This window comes from Impatiens glandulifera, chromosome 9 (assembly GCF_907164915.1).
Source record: "Impatiens glandulifera chromosome 9, dImpGla2.1, whole genome shotgun sequence".
In the NCBI taxonomy this organism is placed as follows: Eukaryota; Viridiplantae; Streptophyta; class Magnoliopsida; order Ericales; family Balsaminaceae; genus Impatiens; species Impatiens glandulifera.
In genome coordinates this window covers 23,514,391-23,538,082 of record NC_061870.1, presented here as the reverse complement: position 1 = coordinate 23,538,082, position 23,692 = coordinate 23,514,391, and the positions used below count along the sequence as shown (strand labels likewise).

At 31.9% G+C, this 23,692-nt stretch overlaps 4 protein-coding genes across 6 annotated transcripts; 3 read left to right on the top strand and 1 right to left on the bottom strand.

Moving 5' to 3' along the window:
* Nucleotides 1-875: 875 nt before the first annotated feature.
* Nucleotides 876-3,446, top strand: LOC124914791 (fasciclin-like arabinogalactan protein 16). Its single transcript, XM_047455400.1, has 3 exons — nucleotides 876-2,372; nucleotides 2,989-3,128; nucleotides 3,206-3,446. Exons 1-2 carry the CDS (start codon nucleotides 1,025-1,027, stop codon nucleotides 3,060-3,062), a joined length of 1,422 nt encoding a protein of 473 aa, XP_047311356.1. The 5' UTR covers nucleotides 876-1,024; the 3' UTR covers nucleotides 3,063-3,128; nucleotides 3,206-3,446.
* A 3,815-nt stretch (nucleotides 3,447-7,261) lies between these two features.
* On the top strand, nucleotides 7,262-10,688 carry LOC124914790 (prolycopene isomerase, chloroplastic). Its single transcript, XM_047455399.1, has 14 exons — nucleotides 7,262-7,795; nucleotides 7,899-8,105; nucleotides 8,183-8,282; nucleotides 8,357-8,439; nucleotides 8,521-8,577; nucleotides 8,659-8,811; nucleotides 8,886-8,964; nucleotides 9,186-9,334; nucleotides 9,426-9,560; nucleotides 9,629-9,742; nucleotides 9,853-9,963; nucleotides 10,031-10,139; nucleotides 10,241-10,332; nucleotides 10,464-10,688. The coding sequence occupies exons 1-13, from the start codon at nucleotides 7,310-7,312 to the stop codon at nucleotides 10,312-10,314; spliced, it is 1,857 nt and encodes a 618-aa protein (XP_047311355.1). The 5' UTR covers nucleotides 7,262-7,309; the 3' UTR covers nucleotides 10,315-10,332; nucleotides 10,464-10,688.
* Nucleotides 10,689-11,581: 893 nt separating this feature from the next.
* LOC124916485 (protein downstream neighbor of Son-like) lies at nucleotides 11,582-17,314 on the top strand. 3 transcript variants are annotated; one of them, XM_047457205.1, is made up of 15 exons: nucleotides 11,582-11,854; nucleotides 12,104-12,212; nucleotides 12,482-12,555; nucleotides 12,626-12,770; nucleotides 12,922-13,007; nucleotides 13,097-13,241; nucleotides 13,326-13,489; nucleotides 14,078-14,253; nucleotides 14,332-14,430; nucleotides 15,198-15,316; nucleotides 15,884-15,985; nucleotides 16,382-16,491; nucleotides 16,574-16,661; nucleotides 16,733-16,929; nucleotides 17,015-17,314. In XM_047457205.1, exons 2-15 carry the CDS (start codon nucleotides 12,105-12,107, stop codon nucleotides 17,220-17,222), a joined length of 1,821 nt encoding a protein of 606 aa, XP_047313161.1. In that variant the 5' UTR covers nucleotides 11,582-11,854; nucleotide 12,104; the 3' UTR covers nucleotides 17,223-17,314. The 3 variants fall into 3 exon arrangements, with proteins under 3 accessions (XP_047313161.1, XP_047313160.1, XP_047313159.1); XM_047457204.1 differs by having other exon boundaries at nucleotides 11,583-11,850; nucleotides 13,094-13,241; XM_047457203.1 differs by having other exon boundaries at nucleotides 11,583-11,854; nucleotides 13,094-13,241.
* Nucleotides 17,315-17,340: 26 nt separating this feature from the next.
* Nucleotides 17,341-19,340, bottom strand: LOC124916045 (myosin-binding protein 7-like). The gene is made up of 3 exons (XM_047456780.1): nucleotides 17,970-19,340; nucleotides 17,703-17,749; nucleotides 17,341-17,632 (listed from the first exon to the last, which is right to left on the bottom strand). Exons 1-3 carry the CDS (start codon nucleotides 19,338-19,340, stop codon nucleotides 17,512-17,514), a joined length of 1,539 nt encoding a protein of 512 aa, XP_047312736.1. The 3' UTR covers nucleotides 17,341-17,511.
* Nucleotides 19,341-23,692: the final 4,352 nt, after the last annotated feature.

Genomic DNA, 23,692 nt, shown 5'->3' with positions numbered 1-23,692 from the left:
AAAATGAGATTTTATTTTAACAATTTTAAACCATTAACTTATTATCTATGTGAAATTAATAAATAAAAAATTAATTTTACTAACTTAACTACCAATTTTTAACGAATTGAGTGAAATAATAATTATCTTAAATTTGATAATCAAAACCCTCAATTTTCTGAAATTCATTAATTAAATTAGTGAGATTAATTTTTTATTTATTTATAAATGTCGAGTAGATAATGAATTAAAATCGTTTAAAATCGTTAAGATAAAACCTCTTTTAATATCACTCTAACACTAAGAGTCCAAAAATTGTAATGTTTAAAAAAATAACTCAGTTATGAAAATAATTTAGAGATGGAATGAGTGAGCTAATGACATGACACAATCCAATTGTTTGAAAAAATAATTAAAATTTTATTTCTACTCTCTCATTATACATTATCATTTTTCTAACCAATAATTTGATATCACGTTATTTATGCTATTATTAGTTAGAGTAGTGAAAGGGAGAGGAAATTTAAGTGAGAATGATGTGTCACTACGTCACTTGTTGAAAAAAAGGATAAAAGGTGAGGAGAGAGAAGAGAGATAAATTTTGTTATTTTTTCGGCTAATCAAATTGCGCCACATCATTCTTTCCTCCATTTCTTCCCTCAAATTCACTCTCTCAATCATTCCTCTATTAGTTATAATGATAAGACTAAGAATAATTAAATAATGTAGGGGAGAAATTGGATGATTAATAAATTGAAGGAGAAAATGAGATATATTTATAAGAAAACAAAAAGGGGAAAATAAAATAAAAATGTTATCACCACCTACCTTACCTTGTCTCCTTGTCTTGACTGTAAATCTTTGAGTAAAAGTTGCTGTCCTCCATTGGATACAAAACGAGCCGGCCTCTCTCGTGTGGAGAGAGAGAAAGAGAAAGACTTGGATTCTGCAATCGGCAACTCATTTCTAGAGAGAGAAAGAGAAAAGCAGTAAACCCTCTTTCCTCTCAGCTCCTACTGAAATTTCCATTTTTTCGTTTGCCGCCATGGATTCGCAGATCTATGGCTCTTCCAAGCTCGTCTGCGTCGTTTTCCTCTCAATATTACTCGGACTATCAACTGCATTGCCGGAAGAATCAGCTCCTGCGACGGTTAAGCGGTTATCATCCTCCAAACCGTTGTCGGTGGGGCAGCAGATTAACTCGAACTCGGTTCTCGTAGCTCTACTCGATTCGCATTACACAGAACTCGCCGAACTCGTTGAGAAGGCTCTTCTTCTTCAAACACTCGAAGCCGCGGTGAGTCAACACAATCTTACTATTTTCGCGCCGAGAAATGAGGCGTTAGAGCGAGAATTGGATCCTGAGTTCAAACGATTCCTTCTCGAGCCTGGGAATCTGAAGTCTCTTCAGACGCTTCTTCTGTTTCACATCATTCCTACGCGGATTAGGTCCAGTGATTTGCCGAGTTCATCCGAGGAGTTGATTCGGCACAAGACGCTCTCTAATGATCATCTTCACTTGGCTACCGGTAACGGTAAGGATTCCGGTCATGTAATGGTGGATTTAGCTAAGGTCGTTAGTCCAGACGATGTTGTTCGTCCTGACGGTGTGATTCACGGAATCGAACGATTATTGATTCCTCGATCGGTTGAGGAGAACTTCAACCAGCGAAGGAATCTCCAGTCAATCTCAGCTATTCTCCCACAGGCAGCACCTGAAGTTGACCCTAGGACTCACAGATTGAAAAAACCGTCTCCCCCGGTCGCCGCAGGTGCATCTCCAGTACTTCCAATATACGACGCCTTAGCTCCTGGTCCATCACTAGCACCTGCTCCTGCTCCAGGACCGGGAGGGCCTCACCATCACTTCGACGGAGAAAGTCAGGTAAAAGACTTTATTCATACCTTATTACATTACGGTGGATACAACGAATTGGCGGATATCTTGGTGAATCTAACATCAATGGCGGTAGAAATGGGGAGATTAGTTTCTGAAGGATACGTCCTTACTGTTTTGGCGCCAAACGATGAAGCTATGGCGAAACTTACCTCTGATCAGCTGAGTGAACCAGGCGCACCGGAGCAAATAGTGTATTACCACATAATCCCAGAATATCAGACCGAGGAAAGCATGTACAATTCTGTAAGACGGTTTGGAAAGGTGCGATATGATACACTTAGACTACCGCATATAGTGGTTGCAGAGGAATCAGATGGATCTGTGAAGTTTGGACAAGGTGATGGGTCTGCATATTTGTTCGATCCTGATATATACATTGATGGGAGAATCTCTGTTCAAGGCATAGATGGGGTCTTGTTTCCTCCTGAAGAGTCTAAGCCGGTTACAAAATTCGCAGCACCCGCTGCCAAGGTTGTGGCTAAACAAAGGCGAGGTATGTCATCTGAACTATAAACTTGATCATATTTTGATAGATGGGTACAAGTAACTTAATTGAACATGATTGAGATTCTAGATATGCTAGTTTCCTCTAGTTTTGAGCAGATGATTGTTGCTTTGTGATTAAATAGTGAAGAACATAATGGTAAAATCATGAACTTTAGTAGGTTCATGTTCTAAAGTCTTAAGTTGAGATCATGATTCGCCCATGGAAGCTCAAAAAGGAAGAGTCTTGGTGCTAGTTTGATGTTGGGTTTTTTTTACCAAAAACCTTTTCATATCACATAACCCAATAAAAATTCAAACCACCCAACATTAAACAAGCACTTGGAGTTAAGAGGTTGCATGTTTTGATTGAAATAGTTACCAATTTGATTGCTTTATAATTTAATTTTATCAATGCTATCATATTCCAATAAATAACTTGTAAAAAATATCTTTAATTTGACAATATTAATTTGTTGGCCCACAATATAAATCAGTCCCAACAAACCCCCAGCATAGATATTAAAGGGTGGTCGGTCATAACTCATAATTATAAATGTTGGGTCATTTAGTCTGAAATCTTTTACTTGATTTGATAAATGATAAGTGAAAATGTGGATTGGCAGGGAAATTGCTGGAAATGACATGCAAAATGCTTGGAGCTGTTGGGCAGGATTCTCGGTTTTCAAGTTGTAATTGATCGATTCGATTCAGAAAGTGCGTGAATTTCTTTCTGGAATGTGGATAGAATGCACAAGGGAGAAGGGTAGGTTTATTTGTTGATTCATTTCAGCCATAAGAGTTAAGAATGTAATAATAATATTGTTGTGTTAAATTGTGCAGATTTTAGGTCAAGTTGTGTGTTTATTGTATGATGAATTGCAAGGGTTCTTCTTCTTCCAGGTACAGCTTATAATAGGAGATGGAGATAGAGATAGAGAGGTTATTTTTATTTTTTATTTTGGGTCTGAAAAATACTTGTCATATTCCCTCTTGTACCTACCACCTATCTTCCTTTTGTTCAATTCAACTTTGTGCAAAAAAAAATAAAAAAATTAATGTCAAGAAATAATATTGAATGCCACATATCTTGTGTTGGTACCATTTTTATGTCTCTATTATTTCAATCCATGTATGGTAAAAGCATATTTAATAATAATAATGCATTTATATATAATCATTTAAGGATGATTGGTTTAACTAATCTATTGGAGAATAAAGTTGTTAAGTTGGTATTGATTTTTGTCAATAGTCCGGGCTCGAGTTTAGTAGCGATATCTATATCTAACGAAGCGACAAAAAGATGTGGGAAAAAAATAACCAGCGATATCTATATCTAACGTAACGACAAATAACCGATATGTTAAAAAATGAAATTATATCTATAATTTCATCAAAGTCAAGAATGTATTATCCTACCTACATATCTTCCTTAATTTGTTCTTTTCAAATTATGTGCAAAAAATTAATGATAAAGAAATATGATTGAATGTCACATTTATGGGGTGAATGGTTTAAATCAAGTTGTTGAAATGGTACCAATGAAACTAAAGAATAATACCAATACAAATTAGGGTTTCAAGTTAAAGAAAATTTTGGCCAAGGAAAATGACTTTAAAGCTAAAACAGTGATGGTGGCATGGCAGAAGAAATGTCTCTCTCTAAATTGGGTGGTTAGTGCTTATATATAATAATAATAATATGGTAGAGGATGATCAATCATTGTCAATCATAATTAGTACATAACTTAATGCTGCATCCATTTAATTTTAATACCATTTAAATTGTAATGATTGAAAATTGTGTACCTTTGCATTGAGAAATAATACATCTTGATATTTTTATATCATGAAAACTATAAGAAAAACAAAATTTTACTATTTATGATCTTAAATTAGATGGTTCACTTTCTAATCAAATAATTAAGTGTAAAATAGTGATTTTTTTTATTATTTCTCATTAACCGCATTTTGATTTAAATGTGATTATAATGTCATAAAACTTGAACTTATTTATGGATTTTTCTTGAAATAATAAAAGAAAGACAAAACTTAAACAAATTTCAATTGGTTTTCTCCACTTTGATGATACCAGATTTTGTATTATAGTGATATATGTACTATTAACTTAGTTTGTCCAGCTCATATAGTCTACATTTATATAGTTTCAAATTATTCATTAATTCCCACTTAATCTCATGGTAGAATACATTATGCATGCACATTAATTCGTTTTGATCTTATAAGAAGATAATTATATAGTTTTATTTGTAGAATGTCAATTTAAGAAGTCTATTTTAAATTATTGAGCAATTTTTTAAATAATTCTTTTACCCATGTTTATTATTAATTGATTAATGATTATCAAAGAAGACAAATCTTTTAATAATTACTTTCATTTTTTTTCTATAATTAGATTATACGAGAATGTGTGATAATTGATAACAAAAAAAAAGAATTAAAAATCGATATATAAATAGTAATAAAAACAATTTGAATTAAACAAGTGAAACTTTGTTCTACTACATTGACCTAACATAAATACAATACTTTTAGACTCTAGAACAAGATTTAACAATTCTAATAGTTTGTTTTTGATATGTATTATGATATTTACATATACTCATATTTAATTTATGGGCTAATTTTTTAATGAATAATAAATTAGAATCTTAGAGATTGAGAATGTAAATGATTTTTTTTAAATAAAAAAAAAATCGATTTCTACTTACAAAAAAAATAAAAAAGTTACAACATTTTGTATTTAAAGAAAAATGCATTTGTTTTGTCGGTGGAGTCTCGTGGTTGGCTGAATCTATTATTTATTTTTTTAAATAAATAAATTTGAAGAACAAGGGCATAATTATAAATAACGTATGGGCCTGAACCAAATTTCATAAAAAGTCTTGGTTTGATGAATTTTCAAATGGGCCTGAATTATAATCATGGCCTGATTTTTACAATAAAATTAATTTAATAAAATTCAGAATTATAATTATTATAAAGAACATAAAGTCTACCAATGATATTATTAATAAATATATATATATATATATATTATTTGTTGTTAAAGATAATGAGATTATATAAAAACTAATATTTTATCATCACCAAGTGATTTTATTTTATTTAATATAAAATATATAATTAAATTAGATTCAATTTTTTAGGTGAAAAGTAAATGAAAAAGTAATTTCTTAATAAATTTGTAGATAAGCTACGACAAACAAAAAAAAAAAAAAGAAAAGAAAGATATATATCATCAACTTTTTCTATCAAATATTAATGATTTTAAATTTTGAAAAAAAATAACAAATAAGCTCAATATATTTTTGTTACATGATAAAAATAAAAATGGTATTGTTTAACTATAAATTTAATATTATTTAATACAAACTTATTTTTTTTATTTGTCCAATCTCTCTCTATATAATGATACTTAATTTTTAAAGTGTCCAGATTGCCGGGAGTCGAGAGTTGTGGTTAATATGGATATATATGTGCGAGTAAATGGATAATTGAGTCAATTGTAGGTTGACCCGCCCATATATACTTAAAACGGTTAAAAATAAAATTTAAAATGCTATACATGTGTTTCGAACTTGCAACCTAACAAAAATAATTACAATCTTTTAACTAACTAGACTAATATCACTTTATATTTTAAATTCAACACCAAATTTGATGAACGCGAGACATTTTAACAATATAAGTTCAACTTTTTAACTAACTAATCTATATATATATATAATGCTTAATTTTTAAAATGTCAGGATTGTCGGGTCGAGAGTTATGGTTAATTTGAATATATATGTGAGTGTAAATGAATATTTGGGTCGGATTGTGAGTTAACCCGCCCATAAACTTAAAACGGTTAAAAATATATATATATAATGATGCTTAATTTTTAAAGTGTCCGGATTGTCGGGTCGAGAACTGTTGTTAATTTGGATATATATGTGAGAGTAAATGAATATTTGGATCGGATTGTGGTTTGACCTGCCTATATATACTTAAAACGGTTAAAAATAAAATTTAAAATGTTATATGTGTGTTTCAACTTGCAAACTAGCAAAACAAATACAATCATTTAACCAACTAAACTAATATCAATTTATATTTTAAATTCAACACCAAATTTGATAAATAAGAGAAAATTTTAATATAAGTTCAACTTTTTAACTAAATAATATATATATATATATATATAATGATGCTTAATTTTTAAAGTGTCCGAATTGTCGGATCGAGAGCGGTGATTAATTTGGATATATATGTGAGAGTAAATGTATATTTTGGTTGGATTGTGGTTTGAACCGCCTATATATATACTTAAAACTGTTAATAATAAAATTAAAAATACTATCATATTTTTATCGTAATATTTTTTTTATAATTTTTTATATCATTACTCATGCATTTGTACGGAATACAGGATAATTTCTTTTAATATTTTACAATTGTTTTAAATCTTAAATATACTTTTCAAAATAGTTGCACTAATTTCAAACTAATTTTAAATAATTCATAATTTTTATTTCCCATCATCAATTATTAAACAAATTGTCAAAATATTTTATTCTTTATTCAAATAATTCAAATTTTAATCAATAAATTATTTTTAAATAACCTTTAACCAGACAATGTTTATCTAAATTTGACAAACAAGTATATTAATAAAATATAATAAAATACTATGTAGAAATACTTTTTAAATATGGGGAATGTTTGACCTCTAAAAAGGAATCATTTCACTAGAACCATGCCAAGTCATTCTTTCTTAAAACTTGTTTGTTTTTTAGATTGATTCTTACAAAAAAGAAGAAGTTCAATATCATTAATTTTCCTCACAACAAATTGATCCAAACAAGGTCTCGATATCCTATATACTCGGTTATAAAAACATGTTCTTTCTCATTTTTTCTGGTTTCATAAATTTCATACAAAAATGTTGAACTTGAACACACTTAACACTCCCCAAGCATGGCTTGTTCATCCGATCTCCAACAATTCTCATTCTTCCCACTTTCAATTCGCTGGATTCAATGGATTCAGACCCAGAAATCAAGAATCCGAATTTTCTCGTATGTTCAAATCAGGCATCTACAATCCCAGGAGGCAAGAGCAGAAGTTTCTTCAATTCAACAAGCGAGAAACCCGAGTGCTGAAGACGAATTCTGCTATGAGTATTGAAAATCAAGATCTAGAGAGAGTTTCGCGAGTTGGAAATGAGAAGGGTAGTTCTAGTTATGATGCAATTGTTATCGGGTCGGGAATCGGGGGATTGGTTGCGGCAACACAGTTAGCTGTGAAGGGAGCTAGGGTTTTGGTGCTTGAGAAGTACGTGATTCCTGGTGGAAGCTCTGGGTTTTACGAGAAAGATGGTTATACTTTCGATGTTGGATCGTCTGTGATGTTTGGTTTCAGTGATAAGGTCAATTGAGAGTTTCCCTTCCTTTATGTTCAATTTGACTCAATTTGTTACATTTTGATTATGTTTACCATGTTGATTGTATTGTCTTTTTAAATTTTTTCAGGGTAATCTTAATTTGATCACTCAAGCATTGGCTGCTGTAGGATGTAAAATGGAAGTAATACCTGACCCATCAACTGTTCACTTTCATCTTCCAAATAATCTATCTGTTAGAGTACACAGAGAATACCAAGAATTTATTGCAGAACTTACTAGTAGGTTTCCTCATGAGAAGGAAGGAATCTTGAAATTCTACAGTGTTTGTTGGAGGGTATGTCTTTATCAGTTTCTTTTCCTCCATTTTAGAATTGCATCAAAAGCTTATAGATGTTGAAAATTGTTTGATAGGTCTTCAATGCCCTGAATTCCATGGAACTGAAGTCACTTGAAGAACCGATCTACCTTTTCAAACAGTTTGCGAAAAAGCCTACTGAGTGTTTGACATTGGGTACCTGAATTATCTAAAAGTATTCATATAAATGAAATGAAATGAAATATGTTATGTTATTCTGAATTTTGCAGCTTATTACTTACCACAAAATGCTGGAGATATAGCCAGAAAGTACCTAAAGGATCCAGAGTTGCTTTCTTTTATAGATGCTGAGGTTGGATAATGGATAATAACAGTTCATTGCTTCTAATTGCTATTCGAAAAATTGCTCTCTTATCTATTTTGGTTCTTGCAGTGCTTTATAGTGAGTACAGTTAATGCTCTGCAGACGCCAATGATAAATGCTAGCATGGTAATTTTCTTTAGTTAATTTGATTTTTAGTTGTCTTAGTCTATCATTTCTCCATACTTACATATATATGTTTTTTTATAGGTTCTATGTGACAGACATTTCGGGGGAATAAACTACCCTGTTGGTGGGGTTGGTGGAATAGCAAAGTCCTTAGCTGAAGGTTTAGTTAATAAGGGAAGTGACATACTTTACAAGGCGAATGTAAAAAACATTATACTTGATCAAGGAAAGGCTGTAAGTAATGCTGCAAACTGTAAAATCTTTCATATTACAGTTTTTATTGTTTTCTTTTGTGTTTCGGTTGGCAGATAGGAGTGCGACTTTCAGACGGGAGGGAGTTCTTTGCAAAGACAGTTATATCAAATGCAACTAGATGGGACACATTTGGTTAGTCTCTTCATAGGCCCATTTGGAAACAGTTTTTGTTTCTTGATCTGGATATTAAAGATTATGCAGATGAGAAAGTGCTGACTAAGTTCTGTTTCCAAATGGTCGATCATACACAAGTTTATAATTTATAACTATATGTTCTTCGAATGCAAAGGGGATTGTCTCTATGTGGAGATTCTTTTTGATGTTTTATTAATTTACTGGCTATATTATTGCAGGAAAACTTTTGAAAAAAGAAGACGTTCCTAAAGAAGAAGAAAATTTTAAGAGGGTTTATGTGAAGGCTCCATCTTTTTTGTCTATTCACTTGGGAGTTAAAGCTGATGTTTTGCCACCAGACACAGATTGCCATCATTTTGTCCTAGAGGTGTTGTTTATTATTCTCAATTAAGTTTTGTTTTCATTCGAACAATGCCCATTTTTATTGATTTTGGTTTTTGATTTCCTGTATATTCTAGGATGATTGGGATAATCTAGAGAAGCCATATGGAAGTATATTCTTGAGCATCCCTACAGTTCTTGATTCATCCTTGGCTCCAAAAGATAGACATATTCTTCATATATTTACTACATCATCCATAGAGGATTGGCAGGTATGATGAATTCTCATTTGTTACTTAGTTTCCGACATTCTAATGTTATGAATAATGGGATCATACAGGGATTATCTGTAGAAGACTATGAAAAAAAGAAGGAGGCTATAGCAGACAAAATAATTAGCAGATTGGAAAAGAAAATATTTCCTGGTCTCAAGTCTTCCATTGTTTTCAAGGAGGTATACCCAATTTTTTTTATATTTTCAATCTATTTCTGTCATGATTCATTTTGAGGTCCTTCTAGAAGTTTCATTTTAGTTTCTGGTTTCTTATTAGTTCAACTTGGCAGGTTGGAACACCAAAAACACACAGGCGTTACCTTGCTCGTGTTGATGGTACATATGGCCCAATGCCTCGTGCTATTCCAAAGGGTTTGTTGGGCATGCCATTCAACACTACAGTAAGTTTGTTTTCGCATAAATTCTCAAACAAAAAAAACTTGAATATAACTGAATCTGAATGAACAGGATGTAGATGGTCTCTACTGTGTGGGAGATAGTTGTTTTCCTGGTCAAGGCGTTATAGCTGTTGCATTCTCAGGAGTAATGTGTGCTCACCGAGTAGCTGCTGATATCGGTTAGCTTTTACACATATAAAATGCGAACATCTAGACCAAAAAGAAACAAAAATAATTCTTGGGACTAATTATATATGCATGATTTCTCTTATGTTCTTAGGGATAGAGAAGAAGTCTCCAGTACTAGATACTGCTCTTTTGAAAACTCTTGGTTGGTTAAGGACATTAGCATAACATGACTTCATTTTACAGGTAATAAGATTTGCATCTTTCTTTGTTTTGTTTTTCTGATTCACCAATCAAACCGTGCAAATTTGTTTGGGTAATTTAAGATGTGGGTCTTTTGCGATATATGTTATTAATATGCGAGTTTTGATTTGCAGGGTACTTTAGGAATTTGAAACAAGGAAAGGCACCAAATATAGAAGAGTTTATGTTATATATAGAATAGAGGATGGAAGATTATGATGAATGGGAAGAAGATCCATCATATGATTAAAACAATTGATCTTGCTACTATCATATGTTTTCTGATAACAATTTATCAGTTCATTTGATAAGTTATATAATAAATTTGACTGCAATCACAATTTCATTTATTTATTTATTAATTAGTCAAATAGTCTTATATAAAAAAAAGTTACATTTTTCTTTTAAGAACCTATCACATTACATATTTTTAACTCAATATAATCTTAAATAAGATGTTATATATTAACTTTCTTTGAAAACACTCATTCTGTGTATTTGGGTTAAGATCTTTCACAGAAAAAAAGAATCAGTTACTTAATTTGAAAACATGTTAGAATTCGAAATTTAATTTCAAGAAAATGCAATCATTCTAAATGGAATGTCAAATCACTTTTTTTTTTTTTTTTTTTATAAATTTAAATTATACCGTCAAGACTCAAGAATATCCTACCATACATATCCAATAATAAACTAATTTTCTTAGTAATCAAACAAAATTAACTAAACTAAAAAATATCATGTAATAATCATTTTATACGCTCTTTTAATTAAATAAAAATTGTATATTTATAAAATTTATTTGTATAAATTAGTTTTAATTAATAAATTTTGGATCGAATTTGATCATAATAAAATAAACCATATATCCAACCATAATATATTGATTTTTATTACATTAAAAACCATATATATTCTCCCTCTTATCATTTTTTATTGTTAAAAGATTGGTTTGGAAAAATATTGAATGTAAAAATACTCTATATATCTACAATTAGAAAAAAATATTATTTTTCAACCCTTATTGACTTAGAAAAATATATACTCCTTTAAGTTGTCAAATGATTATTAATTTTACTTTTTATTTTAATAATTTCAAATAATAATAATAATAAATTTATGTTTTACTTTAATAATTTTAAGATGTAATAATAATTGTAAAGACAAAATACTATTTAAAAAAAATTAATATGATGTTCAAATGAAGGGCCAAGCACAATACTCAAGAAGGACAAAGAGTCGATCTTTCTTAGGCTTTTGCCTTCAGATTTGTGTAGTTAAAATTTGGAGTTCATTTCAATGGATGCGTTTTGAACAAGGCGGGAAATTTCACGAAATACGAATTTGGATTTTAACCCTTTATCTCTCTCTCTCTCTTGAGCACATGCTTTAATATCATCAATACGTCTATCTACACTCCTGCTAGATTTGCTGTAAACATCTTGTTTAGGGCAAACATATGCAGAATCATCACTAGGGTATAACCCAAATCTCAGTTTTACCCAGAATCCAATCTCCAAGGCAAGTAAGTTTCCATTTTATCTTTTCAATATTGTATTGATACTACGAAATGGGTATTCTGAAATCAAGATTCCAAGAGTTTCATAACCCATTTGTTCGTTTCTTAGTCTTGATTTAGTATTACCATCTTTAGTTGTTTTCTTCTGTATAAGGGTGTTTTCTACACAAGATTAAATCGATTGGAATACAAAGATATCACTTAGTAGTCCAAAGGGTATCTGACACGTTTGTTGTAATTTGTTTCTTTAAATAGCATGGTAGAGGTTGCAGCTCAGAGATCCTTAACTTCGAATACTGTCCATTTTGGTGATGAGGCTTCGAATTTCATTGCCGTTAAAAGAAAGACACCTTCAGAACTGAGGGTAAGTCATTCCTTTAGCTAGAGGGAAATTACTTTTACAAATGCATTATCAACTAATCTTTAGTGTAGTATGATTTGCCTTTTGTTAGAAATTCTACCTAACTATCTGAATCCCCATTGTTTGACATAAGATGTACAACTCATTGATACATGGCTTGGTTATATATGTTTATCGGTACAATTCCTAGTTTTTCTAAAATAATTACTCATTCTCTGCTCTAATTTCCTTGTATGGGGAGTGATATTCCTAGTTTTGTGTTTAAATGACAGGGGGAGCAGTTGAGGCGGAAGAAAATTGTGGAACTTGTAGATGAATCTCCACCTATTTCACTGCCCTCCTTAAAGTATGTATTTTCACTATCTTTTTACTGTTGCTTGTTTACGATTCACTAACAGCTGTTTTACCAATATTAGGGCTAATTGTGGATCAATACCTGGACTTGATAAGCCGGATTTTCAAAGGAATCCAAGATATGTAAACACTCGCGTGGATGAAGTATTTCCTGTAAGGAAAAGTAGTATTCAGCTTTCTGTGCTATCTGCAAAACAAACTGATAAGGTTGATAGATATCTGATTCATAAGTTATCTTCTTTTAGTTTTTTGAAAAAACTGAAGAAATTTCATTGTAATCAGACAACAAGGGCCAATGCACTCACTCAAAGAGGAAACTCTCATAATAACGCTAATCTTTCTTTTACATGAGTGGCAGAAAAACAATGGTGTGGAGATTAATAGAAATCTGAAGAGTTGTAATTCTGCAGTTTTAGCGGGAAATGGTCAACCACACCTTTCACAGTAAGCAAGCATTAAGATTCCTCATGTTAGCCTTTACAGTTAAGTGAAACACTTGTTTTTAATTACCTTTCAATTTCTACCATAAGCAGAGGGGATACTCTTGCTTTCACAGCTACCATGGGGGTTACTGTCCGAGCTTGTAATACAGAAAAATGCGGTGAAAGTACATTCCGCACCGTTTCTGATCTTTCATTTAATGGAGAAAAGCTGCCTGGCATGGCCTCAGTTGATTTGGTATGCCATTTATGCTGGTATCAATGATCAATAGCAAACATTTACAGGGATAATGCTAAGTTGCTAACATTGTTCATGTGATAGGAAAAAGCTTTTAAAGGACTGGGTGCACCCGAACCTTTGGCTCCCATATCAAATAGTACCTCAGAAAACTCAAGCTCTGAATTCCATGTCCATGGGAAGAAGACTCCATTGGACTTTACATTGAAGACTACGATGCGAGTGCTGTCATCTTCCCCTGTCAATTGGTGAGTATTTATTTGCTTGTTGTTGCGTACTTTCCATTGAAGCTGACTCATACTGGAACTTTAGTTTATAATGAGCCTATTTGGAAGTTGGTATTTTGTCACAATCACGATCCCATTGAAAAACGCCAAAGTTAAAATTTAAAATGTTTTTTTTTTTTTTTTGTTTTGTATAAGATTATTTTGGATCATGTTTCAGATTTTTTTCTGGGTAATGTATTTTGTCACAATCATGACATTGAAAAATCGCCACAAAGAAAATGGAAGTGTTTTTTTTTCTTTTCCGTTTGGTATGAAGAGTGTGATTTAGGCAAATTTCTGAATTGTGATCCAGTTCTTGGATCAGTTTGAGGTTTATGCCAAATGTACATTTTTTTATTCCCCAAACAGGCCAATTCATTATGTTGAATTCCTTGTTAAATTACTTTGGACTCCTGCTAGGGAATTGTAGAGAATTGCACAATTTAGTTATATTTAAGGCTTCTGAGAAGTGTTACATGTGTTTGAACTGGGTTACATAATGTGGCTTGATATAGAATGCTTCACAAATTTTACTTCTTACTGACCATCAGTGTATATGCCTGTTTCCAGGTTTCACAGGTTAGTAAATAGTGGTCCCTGTTATAGCTTGCCTGAACTTGACTCCGAATTTGGTTGTTCTGGATCTGAAAAGGCAAACCCTAGAGCTCTACACTCATGGGTCTATCCAGATTCTTCTCTTCCGCCTTCTATCATATTGATGTTAAAAACATCTACATTTCAAGGAGGTACATATTTTTGACTGATGATTCATTATTGACGTTGTTTTTAAATTCACACAATAAATGCTTCCTTTTTGATCCCAGTGCAAATGGATTTCTTGAGCAAACGGCAATTGTCATGGGAGGCATCATTTCGAAGTCTATACTACATGCTTCGAAAAAGTATTTGTAACATTTTCTACGGTAATGCTGTTGAATTTTTCTTGTCCAATTTTAGTCCTCTTAATTTATTCAGTTAATATCTTTTGATCGAGATGTGTGACTAATCTCATTTTGCAACCAGACATACCAAGAGTTCTCTATTCATGAAAAGGAAGCTGAGTTGTTTTGGTATCAAATTTTTTCATGTTGATTATGATCCTGAAAAATTTACATTTGTTATGTTTATAAAAAATTATAATGATTTAAAAAATAATGATCCGAAACATATTATGATCATGACAGAGAAACAAATCTCTACCAAATGAATAAAAAAATTACACTATAATTTGGATCATGATCTAGAAAATGATTTGTATACCAAACAAAACAACAAAAGTCACTTTCAATATTAACTTTGGCAATTTTTCAATGAGATCTGACTAGTTTCGGAATAGGCTTAGTATATGCACTTTAAATCCACCTCAGAGAGGAGTTGAGTTCACATTCTCACTTTTGGTTTCAGATAAGGTTCTTGATTAATTATTTTTGGTTGTAAAACTTGATTTATATGTTAATGAGGAGAATGCTAGCTTAGCTTCAAGAAGAAAAAATAAACCATTTCTTCTTAGCTCAAACTAACTGTTGCTTGATGAATGAAATGCTAGTTGAGTTGTACACAAATGAAGCCAGGAAAAAAATTTGATTTCCCCCCCTATAAATATGTGCTTGTTTATTCATTAATTGCACCTTGCATGTACATAACTGATGACAAGTAATCCTGACTTCATTTTTCTTTGGGGACGTTGTAGTATGCACTGGACAGTTTGTGCTAATGTTCACTGGTGATGGTTCCGTGAAAGGACTGCGTACATGCCATGCATATATGTCTCGCTCCACACGAGGATTAAGGTCACTGTTGAAAGAACATGTATGATATAACTTCTCGATTCTCTCATTAATTATTCTTTGGAGGATTAAGAATTTTTAGTTTATCATTTTATAGGTTCGCTGAACAGTTTCTTTGTATATGTAAAAATCCAGATATTTTTAGTATCAACAATCTGTGATGATTGCAGAAGTTTACATTTGATAGAGATCCTGGTGATACCAATGGTATAAATTACATTTTAGGTTAGAAGATGATATATAGAAATTCAGTAGAGTCTAGAGAATTATTGTAATCCCAATAGAACTCTAACTCTATCCTAATTAGACTTTATTCATTCTAATAAGATAACTATTCTACTTAACTATATACTTATAATGTATATATCTATCCCGAAGAGATAAAATGTTAAACCACAGGTTAATTGATATAGAATTTGATTATTAAGTTTTGAACTGCAATAGCCTTTGTGCTTTATCTTGTTTTGATGAAATAGAATATGTAACTCATTATAGAGTGAAATTACTGAAAAAAGTGGTATGACAAGACTTTCTGCAATAGCCTTTGTGCTTCATAAATTCCTGATAAATTATTTTGATATGTTACAAGGATATTTGTTTCTCTATGCCACTTTGCCGTTCCAAAGTTGATGAAGCTACTACTGAAGACTTGGTTGAGCTCTCAGAGATGGAGAAGCATAATCTTGGCCAGGTATGTCTAGTAGTGGTGGCTGTTGAAATATTAAATGTCATCATATTATGAGATTAATTAGGTTTGATTAGTATATTATTATCTTATGTTAGAGATATTGTATCCGATAAATGGATAATCTATATCCTGTAATGAATAATACTCTAAAATAAAACTGTGTGTCTCACTTAACTTGTTTCACTCTTATCGATGTTGTTCTTTCTTGTATATGTATTTATATGGGTGTTTATCCTATAAAATAGATGAAAAAGTTTTATTTGAAAGGAATAGGTGAGAAAGTTATTCCAGTCTTTCCACTTTCTCAAATTCTTCAGAAGCCATAGTAATTCTTCTGCTATTTTAAGTTATTTTGTTGGTTGCACTCTTTGATGACCATTTTCTATGTTTTTCATGCAGATTCGATGGTTCAAATCCACGTCTGATGTTGATAATAGCGAACAATCTGTGCTTGCTTTTACTGGCAATAAAAATGTACATGGTTTATTTGATTTTCTTTTAAATTACAGGTGGGTAACTTTTCCTCTCTAAACTTGGTGTATCTTATCCTTGAAAATCTAACTTCTTCACTTTGTTATATTTTTTTCTCAGACACCTATTAAAGTCTTTGTCCAGTGATGATCTTCCTGTGTTGTATTCCCCAGTTCCATTTCAGAATGCTACTTTTTCTGCTCCTGAGGTATGTATCAGGTTGAACTTTGATTATAATCAATTAATTTGATCTAATAATAATTTTGTTCTGAATTATAGGTTAGATGCAAAGAAGTGAAAAGTGCAGACAGTGTGGCACATCCTCTCAAGGAATCCATCATGAACGAAGGAACATGTCAGGCTTCACCTACGGGTTTCGTTTATAGCATTGAAATAAAAAATACATATCTTCCTCCATGGGTAATAAGCAGCGTGTGTGAAATCATGAGTGCCAAAACAACTTCTTTTGAAGCTAGGTAAGAAATCATGAGTGTACTCGTTGGATTTGTTATCAATTGGTTAAAAACAAGCGACTTATAATATTTTCCCTTTTTTGTGCAGTTTTGTTACCATACCCGCTTCAAGTGGATTGAATATTGTTCTTGACAGCATCTTGAAGAAATCTGATACTGTGAGCAGTCATGAAGAAGAAAGCAGGCATGTTTTTAATGTACCAAATGCCTTTCTTTCTCCTAAGTTGTGTCATGCATCCTTAAAGTGTTTGAAGTACAGAGATGGTTCTTATAATGCAACTGTTTCACCACTCTGATTAAAAGAAAATAATATCTTGTTAGGATTTGTATTTAACCTACACCTCCCATTTTATTTGCATATTTGAAGATGTTTTGTGGGTTTTATCTCCGGTTCTGTCTTCATATGTAAAAATGTAGAAATGACACTGTCTAGAGCTCTCACTTAGAACGAGATCACAATATAGAAGAAGACATTGACAATAATATTGGGAATGTGATGTTTGATTATAGCATATATTTATATAATATATACATACAGAGGATGAATGAGTATATATTATACCCTAAAAGTAGTAAAATGTGGCCTTAGACGATGTGTATACTTGATAAGTATCTCCCTTGCCCTAGTCGAGGGACATTATTCGCCATCTCCAGAACCGATAACAAGCCTGGCCCAGAATTACTGTTTGATGCTCCAAATATGTACCTGCAACATTCATTATCACAAGGTTTAGTTTAGTTTTGTTTATAATCACTTTATGATGTCTCTGACTTACTTGCTGCGACGAGCTCGCTTCCTCCAAAAAACAATGCATGCAATCCACTGAGAAATGAACAATGCAACAAATAGTTAATCACTTTTATTAGTATAATGTTTACTTGTTTGCTCATGAAATCCAAATAGCCCTTCATCAAAGAAGGCCATTGGTTGTTTCATGTAATACAAAGTCATAAAATTTGATTGATTTTGAAAGTCATGCCCATTTGGAAACACTTTCTCGAGCTGAATATGAGTCTGAGTCCGAGTTTGAGTATATATTTACCTTGAATATTGATAAGAATGAAAACCTCCGAGCTTGAGATTGCTTATAAGGAGCAGGCAACCTAGGAGTAGACATGTCTTTACACATATGTTGGGCCACCTCCTTTAACAACACCAATTGTGCCTTTTCAGTCCTCATTGAAATAATCGATTGTCTCATCGATTCTCTATCGGCCTCCAGTGCTTGAAGCCTCATGTAAAGTCTCTTCACCTCTTCATCTCCCCCATCTGCCTGACAAACAGATTCCTTTGGCGTATTGTTCATATCATCGTCGAAAACATCGACATTGTTGTTGTTATTATTGTTATGAACCGGATGCGGCGGTTGGGGCTTAGTTTCTGAATTGGAAACTACATTAATGGTATAAACCCTATCGCTCATATCATCATCTACAATTTTTGACGAATTTTCGAACTTTCCCAAATTAGTTATGTACGGAGGCATGCTTTCCATTTTCCGGAGGTTGCTAAACCTCGGTGATGTCTCTAAGGAATTTGAGCTCGTTTCCTTAATGGTTGCCATAACAGAATTTGAACTTCCCGTTGAGATTCTTCTAAAATGCCGAGGTCTTCGAGGAGATTGACCGACGATCTTTTCAAATGCATTTTTCGCACCCTCGGGGGTTGTTGGCGTTGTAGGTGCTGTTCTAGGGCTTCGTTCTAATTGGTTAATCCTGAACTCCAAATCCTTGAGATGATCGCGCGGTCGCGGAGTCTCCCCAAACGCGTATTTATCGACATCTGTTGTTTCGTAGTTGTTTTCGGAATTACGATATTGATTCTCGTTTAGATTGCATTTGAGAGGGGGATAGAGATCGGTGAGCTCGGCCAGGCTGCTATCACGGCTCATGATGGTTCCGTTTTCTTGATCCCCGTCGGCTTCGGATTCGGTTAGGCCATAACTCATCATTCTGTGTTTATAAGCTTGAACCTCGCAGTTGAGAGATTGAATGGTTTGTTCTTTTTTATACAATAGTTCCTCCATGGCGGAAATCTCGTGCTGGTCGTGAGTCATCTTCTCCTCTATTATTCGTTTGAATTGTCGAGCCTCCATTTGAGACTCTGCCTTTTCGTTCTGTAGCCTTATGATCATCGACATTGCCTCGTTGGCGGCGGACGAGGACGCGTTCCTTTCTTCCTCCAATTCTAAGGTGAGATCTTGAATCGTCTTTTGTTGATTGGTAGTCATTGTACGCAATTCAACGAAATCGTTCGGGACCTCGACCTTGGCGGGTTCTGGAGTGGGGATGGTCGCGTTTCCTTGATCGAATTCGGCGAGTTTTCTTTTCACGGATCGATGCCATGTTCCAGGATTGGACCTATTGTTATTCTGCATCAATGAATTCTCTTTCTCCTCCTCCCCCTCGGCCATAAGCATCAAAATCCTCTGTTTTTTTGCAATTCTTCTTGTTGTTTTCTTTCTGAAACTGATGAATGGTTTGCGCGGGAAAGGAAATTTTTGAAAGAAAGGTAACTTGGTTAAAGAACAATTACAGGGATTGATGGAAGGCCGTAGGAGGAATCTAGAGAGAGATAAAACAGGGGATTAAGATTTTCCCTCCTAATTTTGTCCCTTTCTAGTAAGATTTTTCCCTTTTTTCTTCTCTTGGGAAAAGTTAGTTAGAGATTTTAGAGGATATAAATTTATTTTATGTTATAAATTAATAGTTAGTTAAATATTATGGCCATGTCACCCGCCCTTAATTATATTTACAAACAAGTAAAATGTTAATATATATATTTTTGATAAAGATAAATGATTTTATAAATCAATTAGAAATGTTATTACAAATAAGGACATAAACCGGTCTACCAAATTAGAAATGTCGGAAAATATAATTCCAAAGAAATTACAATGGTTTGTGATTAGTCAGTCGGACGATTAGTTTCAAATGACTAAATTGAACCTTGAATCGAAAATATATCAGATTTGGAGGGATGCTTAAAAAAAATGACACCAGTTATTACTTTGCGTCAAATTCAACTAGAACATTGTTCAAAGAATTATTGATTCCGATTTGGAAGGCCCTTTCTTATGACTTATGTTTTTGTTTGTACCGTCCAAAGGGTAGTTGTTTTAAATGACTTGATTGGAAGTTTACGTCACAATTAATCTTGATTGTTCATTTTAGTGGTTTTTCTCATTTTCTTTCTGTCATAGAATCCTCCTATATCATTTTACAATTGAAAAATGCTCAAGTATTAATACAAAATCGTGAGATTGTAAAATGAATAGATTTAAACTTTTTCCTAAACACAAATTCATTTTTTTTTTCAAAGAGACCAAAACATATTTGCTACAAGAATGGACAAAAGTGACCAATAATAGAATTATGTATAGAGGGATTCAACATACCATCAATGTCGATTACTTCACTAACCTTCTGACGATGGGATTACACAGTTTGGTTCCACAAAAGATAATTGGAAGCCACTTGACACTCCATAAATCAGTTGTTTTTTCGTCCATAATTTACCAATGACAATTGTCTTTTAGTTTATTCTAACCTCTAAGGATACTTTTCCGATACCATGAAGATTTATATCTCCTTTGATGTTCCAAAATTCACCAATAGGAAAGTAAATATTTTTAAAAATATTGCACCACAAATCATTTGGGTTAATGAGAAGTATCCAAGCCTGTTTTGAGAGAAGGGTCTAATTCCAAATATTATAAGAGACAGAAGAGATAAATGTCATAATAATAATAATAAGCTGAATGAATTGTTGATCAAACCCTATTTTTTCTAAGACTGTTTGTAAAAAAGTCATTTTTGTGCTTCAAGACATTTGACTGTAATTTCGGAAGAAATCGTGTCAATTAATTTAATGTGCAATAACTATTTTTGGATAAAACAATCATTGAAGATAATTTAATTTAATTATTTTAGGAGTTGTAGTGCCTGCTAGAAGTCAACTACGATTAATAAGGTAAAACCTGCAATTATGATAATTTGCTCACAGGAGGTTACACATTAAGAGTTGACAGATTAGATAAAAGAAATGATTGTTAATAATTAATATATAATAAATATTATTTATTTATAAAATAATATATATATATATATTTATATATATAATTAAAAAGGTTTAATTATAGAATTAAAATTTTAAAAGAATATTATTTATTAATAAAATAAATAATATATAATTAAATAATTTAATTATAGGGTTAAGATCTTACTAAATATATATTATCTATTTATAAAATAATATAATATATAACCAATAGTTAACTATGAAAAAATTTACAGTATATTTTAAATATATATATTTATTTAATATATATATATATTTAAAATATATATATATATATTTAAAATATATATATATATATATATATTTAATATATATATAAATATATATTTTAAATAAGGAGTAAAAAAAAATATGATATTAGTATCAAAATTTTTTAAAAGGAGAAAAAGAATATGAGTAACTAAATAATTACTTTAGGAGAAGTTATCGAAGGATAATAACAAAAATATAATATTTGAAGTGATTGAGAGAAAGAAAACTATCAATTTTTTCAATGGTTTTTCTTAGTCTTTTCGTCTTAGCAGTAGAAGGCAAGACGATGTAACAAGCTTGTGCGGACTAACTAGAGGAGCAACACGTGGGGCTTTCATTTTCATCAATATCACAATACCTGACTCAACTCACCTATAAAGAAGTATTCCTCTATGAACTATAGTAATAATGATCTCATCAATTAATATAGAAATTCTGAAACTAGGTGTTTAAATTTTGATATTAAATTCTGCTTAAAAATAGTTAAATTTCCAACAATTTCAACCTCAACCATGAGAATGATAGTCATAAAGGCTAAATTTTGTTCTATAGATATTCTCGGCTTTACGCAATTTAAAACAAGATCGAAAGAATTAGTAGCTGAACTTTATACATATCAGAAAAATAACCAGATACCATTCTTTGATGCCATCTTATTGGTCAACCCAAAGACCTTCTAAATTATTCAGTCTTGTGACTTTATCGCGTCGCCTTCTATGGATTTTAGAGATATAAAAAAATGATATTTTGATCTCCGTATTTTAAATAATTGATTCACGACCTTGCGCCTTAGAATTTCTCTTCATTACTGCCAACTCTTCTTTCACTCACTTGACGAATATCTTTTCCGAGAATATTTTTTTCGAGTGAGCTAGTTCTATTTGCACACATTAGTTTAGTCAGTTTTTCAAATAAACTTTTGTTTTAATACACATTAGAAGTGTTCTCCAATCTTTGGTAAGGTTTCAATCACCCTCTAATTCATATTTATAGTTTGAGTTTGAAATTTTTATATTTCAAATTTCATAAGCTTGTATATTTGCTGTTTATGGTGTTTTATGGTTGGATATTGATCTTAGATGATTTATGAACTTTCTAGATAGGTTAGAAACAATAAATCAACCTAAAACAGAAAAATTCAAATTCAAATTTTCAAAATCAAAAATTGTATTTTTTGTTCTTGGGCTAATTCTCTTGAATCATAGACCAGAAAGCATCCCAACATGATTGTAACATGTTGCTCAACTGTTTGGATCATTTTCGATCCATCCCGATCATGTTTGATCAAAATCAAAATTTTAAAAATAATTGAAAATTTTGAATTTTGATTTGTTCAAAACAAACAACCAGTATTATTGTTTTGGTACCAATCAAGTATATGAGATATAAGAAAATTATTGAATAACTCATTTCTCCTCAAAGCATCTTTAAAATCAAAAACTCAATTTTTAATCATAAAATGTTTTGAACGATTTGATCATCATCCATGTTGATTAATACGTTGAAATTATGATCAACATTTTCTCGGAGTTTTGTGAATCTACCAAATCCTCAGATCAAAAAATCCAAGCTAAAAAAACGAATTTAAAAAATGAAATTTAGTGTTCTTGAGGACCGAGGCATGTTAGCCTAGGACCAAGAGATCCAACCGAAAAACCTTAGCATAGGACTGTAGAGTCCAACCGAGAAATCTGATAGGACCGACAATTTCGACCGATGTTCTTGAGTTATGACCGAGACTTATGACCGATGTTCTTGAACTAGGACCGAGAGGTCCAGACTTAAATCCGAGAATTCATAAACCCGAGACCGAGGGACTTAGCCCAATGTTAACCCAAGATCATGGGTTTGTACACCCATACCCATAATCTTAGCCAAGGACTGAGAGTCCTTAGCACCTAAACAGAGGGACTTCGACACTCTGACCGAAGATCCCGAGCCTCGACCTAGATTGAGGGTTTATAGACCCCGACCCACAAAACGAACCCAAGGTCTAGGATTCCGGTCCTAAGGCTTGTTTGGTTCCATTTTTTAAATTCTAAAATTATTTTTGTAATTTGAACCTAAACCATTTTCTAAAAATTCCTAAAAATTAGAAAAAAAATTTAAAATATTTTTTTGGATATTTCCACAAAAATACTTCAATAAGGCCCGTTTGAGATTTATGTTTAAACCCTAATGCCCTTAAAAATGACTAATATTTTTTAGGTATTTTCTCCCTAAGTCAACGACATCAGCAACATGTACCAACACTTTAAATATTATTTTTATAATATATTTAAATAACGCACAAACCTTATGAATGTTTAGAACCGGAATAATAATCGATAAAAATAAAACGCAATATTAACCGATTTTTCAAAAGCCAACTTTATAAGTAGAGATAATTTTTTTTTAAAACGGGTACGGAGGATAAATCGCAAATGCCCTTTC